This window comes from Ictidomys tridecemlineatus, chromosome 11 (assembly GCF_052094955.1).
Source record: "Ictidomys tridecemlineatus isolate mIctTri1 chromosome 11, mIctTri1.hap1, whole genome shotgun sequence".
NCBI classification, from domain to species: Eukaryota; Metazoa; Chordata; class Mammalia; order Rodentia; family Sciuridae; genus Ictidomys; species Ictidomys tridecemlineatus.
The window spans coordinates 120,809,036-120,821,462 of record NC_135487.1 but is presented as its reverse complement, the minus strand read 5'-3'; the positions used below and the strand labels follow the sequence as shown (position 1 = coordinate 120,821,462).

At 38.5% G+C, this 12,427-nt stretch overlaps 1 protein-coding gene across 1 annotated transcript in view; it reads right to left on the bottom strand.

Annotated features, from left to right (window-relative positions):
• Spta1 (spectrin alpha, erythrocytic 1) overlaps positions 1–12,427 on the bottom strand; it is a 72,522-nt gene that overhangs the window by 35,418 nt on the left and 24,677 nt on the right. The window contains exons 17-23 of the mRNA XM_005339400.5: positions 12,197–12,319; positions 8,822–9,039; positions 7,851–7,943; positions 5,266–5,403; positions 2,765–2,916; positions 2,049–2,235; positions 544–645 (exon numbers count right to left, since the gene is read on the bottom strand). Of these exons, the coding sequence (XP_005339457.2) occupies positions 544–645; positions 2,049–2,235; positions 2,765–2,916; positions 5,266–5,403; positions 7,851–7,943; positions 8,822–9,039; positions 12,197–12,319 (1,013 nt within the window). The remainder of the gene's footprint in view (positions 1–543; positions 646–2,048; positions 2,236–2,764; positions 2,917–5,265; positions 5,404–7,850; positions 7,944–8,821; positions 9,040–12,196; positions 12,320–12,427) is intronic.

The following is a 12,427-nucleotide window of genomic DNA, read 5'->3' as shown; positions in this document are numbered from 1 at the left end:
TATTTCAAAATTTTAATTTAAAAGTTTTTTTGAGATAGCGATGGAAGGCAAAACTTTATGTTCAACTTTATGAAACATAGCACAGAAAATTAAAAGAAAGTTTAGAGATTTTGCTATCTGACACTCTTGCTTTTCAGATGTGGACACTGAAGATCTCAGAAATGAAATGAGTTGCCCAAGAACATGTAGTCAGACAGGGATAGGGCCAGCCTTTAAGCTCAGTTTTCCTGATGCCCAATGCAATAGTCTCTAAACTTCCTAAAACTGCTTCTTGAAACTAAATCTCAATTTCTGGTCCCAATACTTTTGTCTTCCTCCCCTCACCAAGACAGTACCGATGTGAGAAAACAGAGGACACTCAGTAAATGATAGTAAACAAACATTCTCTAGTTAAGTTCATTTAGACAACAAAAGTGGCTGAACTCCTTGGACTATTACTTTAGTCAGTTTCACACTGCTGTCCACTCCTGCATATCCTAACTGATCCGTTGACCATTTTACTATTAGAATAAAATGATGACACCGAGGCCAAGTCTCAGTTACCTGCCGAATGTGAGCTCCTTCTGGTGTCAGAAGTTTCTCCCACAGCAGATCATCAGCCACCTTGTTGATGTCCCTTCGCCGAGGCTCATTGGTCTTTAAATCCTGGATGAAAAAATTTGTCCAAAACAGTGTCAATCCTCTTCTCAAAAATATTCCATATCTGTCTGTCCATCTTCATATCCATTTGGCTAAGTATTATTAAAACATATAGGCAACCTCACTTACATCACACAAGCTGCTTTCTTCTCAGCTGCCACTGAGAAAATACTCTTAAACTCCCTGACACCCCGTAACTATCAAACCTTGCCAAGAGAACTATTATTCATCGGAAGTATGAAGCATATCCATCTTCTTAGATTTCTCAAAATCTTCCCCTATATTGAATTTTGCTGTCAGAGGTATCTGTACCTGAGTTGTGTAATATTATTTTCTATCCTTATAAATACCTCCGTCTTTATAGAATTTCATTGACTGAGTTATGATTTTTCTATATTAAAGGATATTATAAAAATCATCACAAAGGAGCACACGTACTATCTATATGCATGCACACACACATATACACACACACATGCACACAATGAGAAATATCATAAGAAAAAGGAAGGAAGGAAGAAATTTATATTCAGTGCTAGGTAAGATAATGGAATAAAAATAAGAGGAAAAAAGGTGATCACAAGATTTTAGCTAGGTAAATACTCAGAAATGTTCTCACTGTAAACTCAGGTTGTTCTTCTCTTCCCACCCCAATCTCTGTCCCATGATTAGACTCTACACACAGTCCCATCTTAACACCCCATTTCACCCTGGGCATGAAGAATGCACTATGATATAAGGCAAGTTTTGAGGAATTCTGGGAGATTGGCACACCCAAGAGGATTTGGGAGTGGCAGAGACTGCGGGCTTGAAAGTTAGAGTAGCTAGTTTCTTCTTCTTTATTTCCTAACCAGTGACTAACAACTACAATAAACTGGGGAAGATCTAAATTGTGGAGTTCTCAGTAGCACTGCAGAGAGCATTTAATAAATATTAAATCAATTAAAGAGTCATGTAGGAGGAGACATAGAATAAAAAGAAATGATGATAAGTCTCAAAAGGTGTCTAGAGAAAGACACTCTTCTTTCTTTCCTTTTTTTGAGGGATGGGGGAAGAAGGTGGGAAGGGAGGAAGGAAGGAAATAATGTTTTTATTTTTATCAACTTGGTTTTCTTTAGACTTTATGACCATAAAGACATTGGTAAAATATTGGGCTGGGATTTTAAATATATTTCTCATTAGCAGTCAAGTAATAAGATACCAGAGATTGAACTCAGGGTCACCAACCACTGAGCCACATCCCCAGCCATATTTTGTATTTTATTTAGACACAGGATCTCACTTAGTTGCTTAGCACCTCACTGTTGCTGAGGCTGGTTTTGAACTCAGGATCCTCCTGCCTCAGCCTCCTGAGCCACTGGGATTATAGGTGTGTACCACCACACCCAGTGATAGCTCCTCTTTCTTACCCTTTGGAATTCATCAAACTTTTTCTGCAGCTCCCAAACGTCATCAAGTTCCACTCCAGTGTTTTCTGCTTTTTTCTCTTGAATCCACTCCAGCATGTCCCCTGCCTCATAGGCCAGAAGAAATTCATTATAACGTTGTAGTAGGCGACGTCTGCGTTCTTCTGCCCGATCACAGAGAGAGCGGTACCTGGGTGGAGAAGTTATGGAGATGAGAGAATGGAATAAAAGGTGGAAAAGATACAGAGGAGTAGAGAGTGAAAGAGACAAAAAGGAAAGGAAGAATAAAATCAAAAGATCAGTAAAGGAGTGGGTGAAATAAAGATGGCACAAAATAAAGCATTAGGAGCAGAGAGATAAACATTTTCATTTAATAACAATGAAAATGTTAGGGACCTGAAAGTATGGCTGGCAACATCCCTTCCTCTTCTATCAAAGTGAAATTCTTACGTGCTGCCTAGATATTAAACTATTAAAAAAAAGTCCACATTGGATGTCAGAAGACATTTTACCAACCTTAAAGGAATGAATGGTTTGGGGGATCCCTTTCTTCATATAAAAACTTAAGTGTTTGAAGGATCCTAAGTTTCTTTCCTGTTCTTGAAATCTTTTAATTTGTATCTCTAATCTAACAGATGCAAAATCATGAGAGGAGTGCCTTCATTCAATAGGCACTATTTTGCCAAACATGGTCCATTTCTCCAGCATCCAGAACTCACAGTTCCTCGATCTGCTCCTGCCGCTGGGCAATGCTGCCTGGCTCTTCTCGCCGCCGCTTTGGGACCATGGGGAGCTCATCAGAGGCCAGTTTTCTGACATGGTTTGCTGGGACAAAGCCCTGGTGATCATCAGCTTCAACCTTCCACCAGTCCTGAAGGGAGAACAGATTCCCACTCCTTTTTCAGTTCTTGGGAAACCCACAGACAAGAGAGATTGGACTCTCATAACCAAGTCTTTAGGTACAGGCACAAGCTGGTGGCCAAGAGAGGCTAACCATCACTTATAAGTGGACATGTGATTTCCACAGACCACAAAGAAAGTTACTGTGGAATTTCAGGAATTGCAGAGGTAAGCCCCTGAAATAAAATAATATGGTATTTTATGTCAGACCCTAAACTATAGGAAGAGTTTCAAAAATCAAACCTAGCTCTTCAAATGATGGTGCATTTTTGTTCACCAGGAATCCAACAAAGTTTCTTGGGGGTGGATCATGTGTAGATAATATTGCATCAAAATTTCTTTTCCCTATCCCACTTCCAGAGGTTCTAATAATTGTCAATTGCCCTGAGATTCATTAATGTAAATTTTTTTTTCTTTTATTTTTTTGTTAGTGGTATCATACTAACTTCTCTGAAGTTAGTTTTCTCCGAGAAAAACATGGTGAAATAAAGAGGTCTAGGCAAACAGAAAAGGGGGTGGGTGGGCTGGCACTCAGTGGTTTTTTGTTTTTAATTTTTTTTTGTAGTTGTAGATGGACAACATATCTTTATTTTATTTGTTTACTTTTATGTGGGGCTAAGGATCCAACCCAGCTCCTCACGCATGCTAGGCAAGCACTCTGCCACTGAGCCACAGCCCTGGCCTAAGCACGCAGTGTTTTAGATAAAGCAGTGTTTTGTATCGCCAAAAACATTCAGAATAACAATATGCCAAATTCTCTTCTTATCGAGACCTTTTGAAACTTAGTCAGATATTAGAATATAAGAATTACTTGACTGCTGATGAGAAATACATTTAAGATCCCAGCCCAATATTTTACTGTTGTCTTTATGGTCATAAAGTCTAAAGAAAACAAGTTAATAAAAAAAATCATTTCCTTCCTTCCTTCCTTTCCCCCTTTTTCTTCCTTCCTTCCCTTTTTTACTTTATTCTTTTCTGCCAACCTACCCTGAAAATTTTGAACTGCCAGTACATGAACTAATATCTTAAAATCTCTTTCCTTCCTTCCTTCTTTCCTTCTTTTTTTCTTACAGGTTTTCCTGTGTTGCTCACTCTGGCCTCAAACTGGGAATCACAGGCGCATGCAACCACACCTGGCAAAAGACCTTTTGAGAGCCACAGCCAAAGGGGCCCCAGCAAACTTCCAGCTGCCAGCAAACTTCTAGCTGCAGGCTGATGATTGGCTCACAGCGGCCCCAGCAACATCTAGCTGATTGGCTCCTCTGCGGTGATGTTCATTGGCCTGTTTCCCTGCCCTTTCAGACAATGGAGCTGCTCATTTGGGGACTTCTTTGGCTCTGCCCACGTGACCCAGCCAATGGGCCTCAAGAGCAGGAGGATATTGGGAGGTGGTGAGGCTGGTGTGGGGGGGAGAGGCTTGTGGGAAGCCGGTGGTGGCAGTTGGGCTCTGAGGGTTTTATCCTGAGGAGCTGTTTTGTTTGGCATTTGTAGTTCTAAAAATAAAGTTAGTTTCTTTTGACAAGTGGCTCCTGAATTGTGCCCAGCCAGACTGCGGCAAAGACCTCTCTGTTATCAGGCCTCTCCTGACCCTACATGTTGCTGTCCATCACTAGGAACGCTGGCACAGAGGGGGAACAAGCAAAGAGGTGGGAAGGAAGGGAGAAGTTAGTCCTATAATATCATCCATTTAGGAATTGCCGCCTTAAATATCTGTATGTTAATTATTAACTTCTTTGATTCTTCATTTCTTTCATGATGATAAGATGAGGATTAAAATCCCACAAGGCTTTAGAGGATGATTTACGATATCGGAAGAAAGTATGCTTCTTGGTAAGTTATAAATCAGTTAAAAAACAAAGTGATTAAAAATGTTGAAGCTGGGGCTGGGGCTAAGTGACAGAGTGCTTGCCTAGCACTGGGTTTGAGTCTCAGCACCACATATAAATAAATGAATAAAATAAAGGACTATCAACAACTAATATATATATATATATATATACATATATATATATATATATAAATGTTGAGGCTGGACATGTTGGTGTAAACCTGTAATCCGAATGACTCAGGAGGCTAAGGCAGAAGGATCACAAGTTCAAGGTGAACCTGGGCTCAATATTAAAAAGAAAAAGGAATGAGAGTGTAGCACAGTGGTAGAGCTTCTGCTTAGCAGGCGCAAGGCACTGGGTTTAATCCCCAGGACTGAAAAAAAAAAAAAAATGGAGTGGTAAAAATACGATTGCCTGGTTATCTGGCAAGGTGAGGAGAACGGCTATGAAAAAGCCACTTCACTGATGGAAATAAGGTTAGGACGAGTCACCTTGTTGATGGAACTGAGCAGAGTTAGCACATCGTTCTTCTTCATGGAGACCTCTCGATGGCTGCGGGCCTGGAAGTCGAATAAAGCCAGAACCCTTGATTCTTGAGCAGCATCCTCCACGGGTGCAGCCTGTTGTTGCTGAGGATAAAAGGGTGGGGGGCGGGGGACAGATGTCAGTCGTGCCTTGGAAGCATCTCCCTGTGGAACCTCCCAGTGATGGGCACTCCCTGGGGCCTCACAGGAGGGGAAAGTCTGGAACCTCTTAGGTGGCTGCCAGAGGTTAAAATACGTGGTCCCCAGAAATACTGTCACACTTACCAGGAGACCAGCAGGTTGGGGAATACGAACTCAGAGTGAACAAGAAAAACATTTAGTCTCAGGAATATGTTTTAAGCCACGGTTCCTAATGTGCTCCTTGAGTAGACCAGTAGAGGATCAGGAAGGGGGATGGGAAGGAAAGAGGAGGTACTGGGCGACAAAACGGACCAAATTATGTTACCTGCCTATGCCAGTGTATCACAATGCATTCCACTATTTTATATCTAACTTGAGTGGCAAAAACATGATTATCTGGTTATTAGTGCATTATAGTTATACATAATGGGGTTCATTAATGCATAGGACATAATTTACTCCATTTTATCAGGCACCAATTTAAACAGTAGAGAGACAAGAAGGCCCCAACGGATTATACACATTGACATTTTAGAAAATTGTGTGACAAAGTTAAAGTCCCACTTCCTGTCATCTGTCTGTTGACCTGGTGTGCTGAATCTGTCTTGTATCTGGTCCCAGTGTGTGAATCCCAAGCCTCTCATTAGAAGAGATTCTTTGAATGTAAGAAGTGTGTCTCCTTGTTTTTCTCCAGTACCCAGAGGAGACACTGATTCTATCATTGACTTGATTGGAATTCATCACCCTTCACAACACTCCCTTTCACCTCCACCCTCCCTGTTCACACATCCTCAGCCAATCTCCGTTTCCCAAATACACTTATATAATTATTTCACTCCTCAGTGCATCCACTCTCATGGGTTATGAACTCAATGTCATTAGCAGGAAAATGGATGGAATCTGAGGGCTATATGTTTTTTTCTCCTATGTGAAAGCTAAAGATAAAAAAGGGGAAAAAAGTGGGGGAAGGATCTTATGAAATCAGACAGGAGATGAGTAGAGGAGAAAGGGAACCAGGGAAGGAAGAAGGAAAGGAAAGGTGAGGTACTGAGAAACAAAACTCACCAGATTGTGTCATATGCATATGCAAATATGTTGCGATGAATTCCACTAGTATGTGTAGTCATAATTCACCAGTTTAAAAAATTCACTAAAGAAAGACTCAGAAATATGGTATATACACACATTGGAGTTGGACTTAGCTATGAAAAGAATCGAATTATGACATTTGCTGGTCAATGGATAGAACGGGAGAACATCATGCTCAATGAAATAAGCCAGACCCAGAAAGCCAAAGGTCAAATATTTTCTCTCATAAGGAGAAGTGAGAGTAAAATAAGGATTTTTTTTTAAAGGGATCGCGTGAAAATAGAAAGAAGAATAGTGAAATAGAGGGAAGGGGGTTAAGCGGGAGGGAGGAGGGATTGGAAAGAAGAGGAACTTCAAAATGAAATTGACCAAATTATGTTATGTGCCATGTATGAGTATATCACAGGGAATTCCACCTTATAACTATAAGGCACCAATTTAAAAATAATTAATGAAAGGAAGGATAATAGAGTAGAGGAAAGGGATCAGGAAGGGCAGAGGGGAGGAGAAAAGTTAGTACTGGGGATTGAAATGGAGCAAATTATGTTCTATGTATTAATGAATGTGTCAAAACGAACCCAATTATGTATAACTATAATGCACTAATAAATAACTTAAATAACTTTAAGACTATATCGCCATAAAGGAAAAGTTCTTTTCCTTCTTGTCTGCATAGAAAACCTCCCATTTCATAAAACAAACAAACAAACAAAAATATCAGATAAAATGGCTCATCTCAGCTACAAAAAAATTTCTATCTTCCAGCACTCCTGTTTCGGAAAACAGAAGATTCCTTTCTTTGGGACTGTGTGTGTGTGTGTGTGTGTGTGTGTGTGTGTTCCATTTGCACTATGTGCACTTAATTATTTAAATTTCTGGCCTCCTAATGAAGTGTAAATTTCTTGCAAGGCAGTATTACTTTTTGTTCATACTTGCAGATGATAGACATCTAATAAGCATCGTTACAAAAAAACTAATAAAGGAAAGAAAAGAGTTAAGGAGGAAGATAAAAAGGAGCAGAGGCAAACAAAGAAGAAAGGAAGAGAGAGAGGGAGGGAGGAAGGAAAGGAATAATATTAAAAGGAGGAATGAGGAAAGTCAAAACCAGATATCAATGAACACATAATAAATAAAGTTTATGGAAAGCTTCTTTTGGACTAAACCTCTGTAGATGTTACATTTCCTGCCTAACGGGATTATAGAATTTTTTTTATTTTGTTTGCAACCCCAAGAGGGTTGTAGGAAGTAAGATCAGTGATAAGAAAATCCCTTTGCTTCTGTGGTGAGGAACATGCTTCTTGCCGTCACGAAGTCCTTCTTACCTGGCAGGCTTCTGCCTGATCCCGTAGCGCTTGCATACTATTGTCAAATGCATTGAGATCCACCAAGAAGGCTTCATGCTTCTTGAGGAGAGCCTGTATTTATTGATGAGAAGATCATCAGAACAAAGGTAGCAGGAACACTAACCACATCAGGAAGATGCCTTTACTTCTGTTGTTTTGAATTACACTGACAGCCTTAAATCTTGGGAAGAGCCACTTTCTATTGTGGATTCTTTTTAATCCTAAATTTGCAAGACTCAAGAAAACGGGAATTAATAAATAATAATTTCAATATATTTGCTACATATATTTTCGTGTGTTCCATCTGCACTATGTGCACTTAGTTATTTAAATTTCTGGCCTTCTAAATTTGCACATGTATTAACCTACACATCACAGCTGAAAGACAGTGACAATAATTATGTTACCTTGTAGGATAAGCATCAGCATAACTTTAAACTCGCATTTCAATTAGTTCTAGGGCTTAGGTTTGTAAAACACTATATTGACTTCCTGTAGGACAATAAACAAAATGGATATAAAGAGTTATTATGATCTTTGAGGTTCTTTTTGCCCCATATGCCCGTATGACTTTTATATTTAAATAAAGAAATAAAGATGCCTATATCAGAAAACCATGGTTGCTTTATGAAAGTTCAATTTTAGTTATGAGCGGTTTCAGAATAGGACCAAGATAAGTATAGATCTTTGGTCACACCTTTTGGGTTTAGATATTCTCCAAAAAAATCTATAAATCTCTAGAGCATTAGAAAATTGTGGTACGTCTTTTGGGATCCCTGATAACTCTGAGAGTATCTCAGCAGATGAAAGCCAAAGGTGATCATTCTGGAAAGCCCAAATAATCAAGCAGAACCTTTGTTTGACCCATAATATGAAAAAACCCTACATTAGTCATTTGGTAGCATTTGGTGAGTATTCACTAGACAGCGTTCACCCCACCCCTGCCTCACCCCAGCAGCTTCTTCATCAGCTCCATAGTTAGTGTTGTCCACAATAGGCTCCTTCTCTCTGATCCATGCTTCTGCTTCATGCAGGTCAGCCAGATACTGTTGGAACTGGACATTGGCCTCAAGATCATTCTGCCTTCTCTTAGCTCGAGCATTGAGAGATTCCATATTCTTGTTCAAACTGTCAACCCTAGAGCTGACATCTTCTGCAGCAAAGTGTCCTGTGGAGTATTTATAGAAAAGGTGAGGAATACCCTCATGAATGTCTTCCATACTCTAGTCTTTTCCATAATGGGGAAATAAAGGGAGGACTGAGAAGGGTGCTGAATTTAGTCAATGTCACACTTTTCATAAGTTCTCTGGAAAATGGAAAGTCCACAGTGAGATGAACAGCTAAGTCTAACAAGTGTGTATACGTGGTAGTAAATGGGTTGGTATAGGCTGACTAATGCAGATCTGAAAAGAAAACACCCATGTGTAGTTTTTACTCAGAGTATCAAAAGTGTGTCTTCTCTAGTCTGCACAGAAAAATCAACAGACTTCTATTTCTGTCCATAGGAATTTATTATAGGAATTGCACTTCCACCTTAAACAATCAGAAAACAGGAAAAATGTATTATATACAATGATTTTCATGTAAGGTGTAAAGAAATGAAAGAACGAAGATAGATCTTACCATTGCTGTAGGTTATGCCCTCAGCAGTTTGGGGGCTGGAGTGGTAGGAGAGCTAAAATGGAAACTCATAGTCATACTGAATTGAGGAGGCAGAAATAGGAGTGTGTAAAAGACAAGACAATTAGAATTTGTGAGGCATAGCACTAAAGAGAAGGGTGCTGCACAGAGATGGAGCTTTGGAATCATGAAGAAAAGTCCCTCAAGTGTCTGACTGATTACTTTTTTGCACACATGGGAAAGGACTTTCCTAAAGGGTAGGGAAAGAATGACTTAAAAACCAAACAACTCCTAGAGCTCACATAATGCAGGAAGTAATTAAACTATAAGACAGCAAAGTGAAAAGATATTGTAACACACGAGTTGAATCTTTAGAAGGGTACTATCTTAGTATTAGACTAATCTGTGCATTAGTCGTAAGATAAAGTCTGTCCTGCAAGAACCCCAACAAAGCAGACCTGAGAAGCTCAATGTTCCCTTCCAAGCCAAGGAAACAAAGAAAACCAAATGAATTTACAAAATAACCCAACTGATGAAAACCAGTGAGAAAGAGAAAAACTTAAAAGAGTCGGGGGGAAAGGGGGCCATCACATACAGAGAAACAGAGATAATGATGACAGCAGATTTATCTCATCAGAAACCACAAGTCAGAAGACAGTGTGGCAGCTTCTTTAAAGAGGCTCTGAAAGAAAGAAACTGTTAGCCAAGAATGTCATGTGGTGAAAATATGTTCCAAAAGGACAGCAAAATAAATATGTGCAGATGAACAAAAGCCAAGAGATTTCATAGTTAGCAGACCTGCACTACAAGCTCATAAAGCAAAAGAAAATGATACACATGAAATATTTACCTATACAAAGACTGAGGTACACTGGAAACGACAAATACATTAGTAATTTTTTTTTCACTTTTGAATCTTATACAAAGCTAGTGGCATATCCAAGCAAAATAATGAAAAGCAATGTGGTATTTATAACATAAATAAATTTAAAATGTGTGATACCAGGAGCACCAAGGATAAATGGGGAAAAGGAGTATCCATTGAAGGGTCTTGTATTACACATGAAATAATGTGATACGATTTGAAATGAGGCTATCATAATTTAAAGATCTATATTTTAAATCCTAGAGCAATGACTCTCAAATATTTTCTCTTAGAATGAACAACTTTAAAAATTATTGAGGACACTAAACCACTTTTGATCACACTCCTACTTATTGAAAGTTACCATATGAGAAATCAAAATAGAAAATGTTGAGACTCAAAAATATACAAACATGTATTCTAGTAGATATTTGGGCAATGATATCCATGCATATCTTGCATATGCTCTGGAAACTTCATATATGCCAATAAAAGAAGACATGTAAGAAAAAAATAACAGCATTATTCCAAAGTATCCTGACAACGTGCACTCTCTGAAAGTATCCCCAGCACCACAAACCACAACTAGAAAATATCTGCACTACTACAATAAACACATCCTCACATAAAACAGAACTGTACCTACTCCAAAATGGGGATTAAAGTGAATTCATAATAAATACAGAAATAATTCCAGGAGGACAGAAACTGATGGGCAAAGAGGAAAATGATGGCAAGATGCTAGATTTAAACACAGCCATTATGCTAACTGTGAAGTGTATATGTTGTAAACACTTGGATTAAAATGGAGAGAATGACAGATTATACAGAATACGCCAGGCCTAACTAAGCAAAGAGATCAAGAAACAGATACCATCCTAAACTAATCAAAAGGCATCTCAAGTGTCTTTATTAAAAACACATTAAGTCAATTTCAGAATCAGGAACATCACCAGGAATAAAGATGAACATTTCATAATGTAAAGATTTAAATTAATCAAAAGGCAGAATGATCCTAAATATATATGATAACAGAGCTTCAAAATACATGCATACATAAAACAAACTGACAGAAGAAAAAAATTAGTTTCCAATTACAATCAGATATTTAGAGAAATAAAAGGTGAGTTTCTATAGTAACATACAAACCCCAAACCCAAAATTTGTCAATTTTAATCACTCATTTGGGATCTGAATTTGTCTTAGCAAAGTTTCTTTTAACCTATACTTTTGAAAACCAGACACTGGGTGGCAGAAATGGATTCTTCAAGCAGCAAAGGGAAAATCTTAGTTTAATCTGCATTACTTATACTCTACCTGGCCTATGATGTTCAAGTATGAACATCATATTTCAATAGCAGATGTTTCTGAATATGAAAAAAACAGAATGAGGAGAGTCATTAAAAACTATATAAAGTGAAAAGTTCAAAGAAATGTCACTGTTTACCATTAAGATAATAAGACATTGGGAACCTAAATCTTCACAGGACTGGAAGCTAGTACTTGGGAAAAGGTCTTAACATAACAGATTTTGTAACTTAGGTTCTTGAGTTCTGTAACTTTTACAGAGAAGCATATTGAGGATTAGGGCTATTTTAATAATTTTGGCTTTACAAAAAGAATGGGGATCAGAGGATGAGGTTGGGAGATTTCTAATACTGGAAATATGCAAACAAAGCTGTATATCATCTGTCAGAAATTTCTAAAAGGAATTTCTGCATCGAGTGGGAAAATGAATCAGTTATTTTAAAATTTCATTGAAGCTCTAAGACTGTATAAGCCTCTTTCCACGGGTCTGGTCCAGTGATATTTTAGCCAACTCCATATGAATCATGCATACCTTCCTGTACCATTTTGTTTCCCCGCTCTGTTATCACTTGGATGCGTGGCTCATGGATGGCAATGTCTGCCAAGATGACTTGGTGCCTGTTCAGAAGATTTTTGGCTGCAACTAAGTCCTTGCCTATAGGGAAAAACAAAATTAAAATTGGGGATTATCCTAGCATATGAAAGGAATTTATAAAAAGTGACTCACCTGTTTCCTGACATTAACATTTCACAACAAATACAA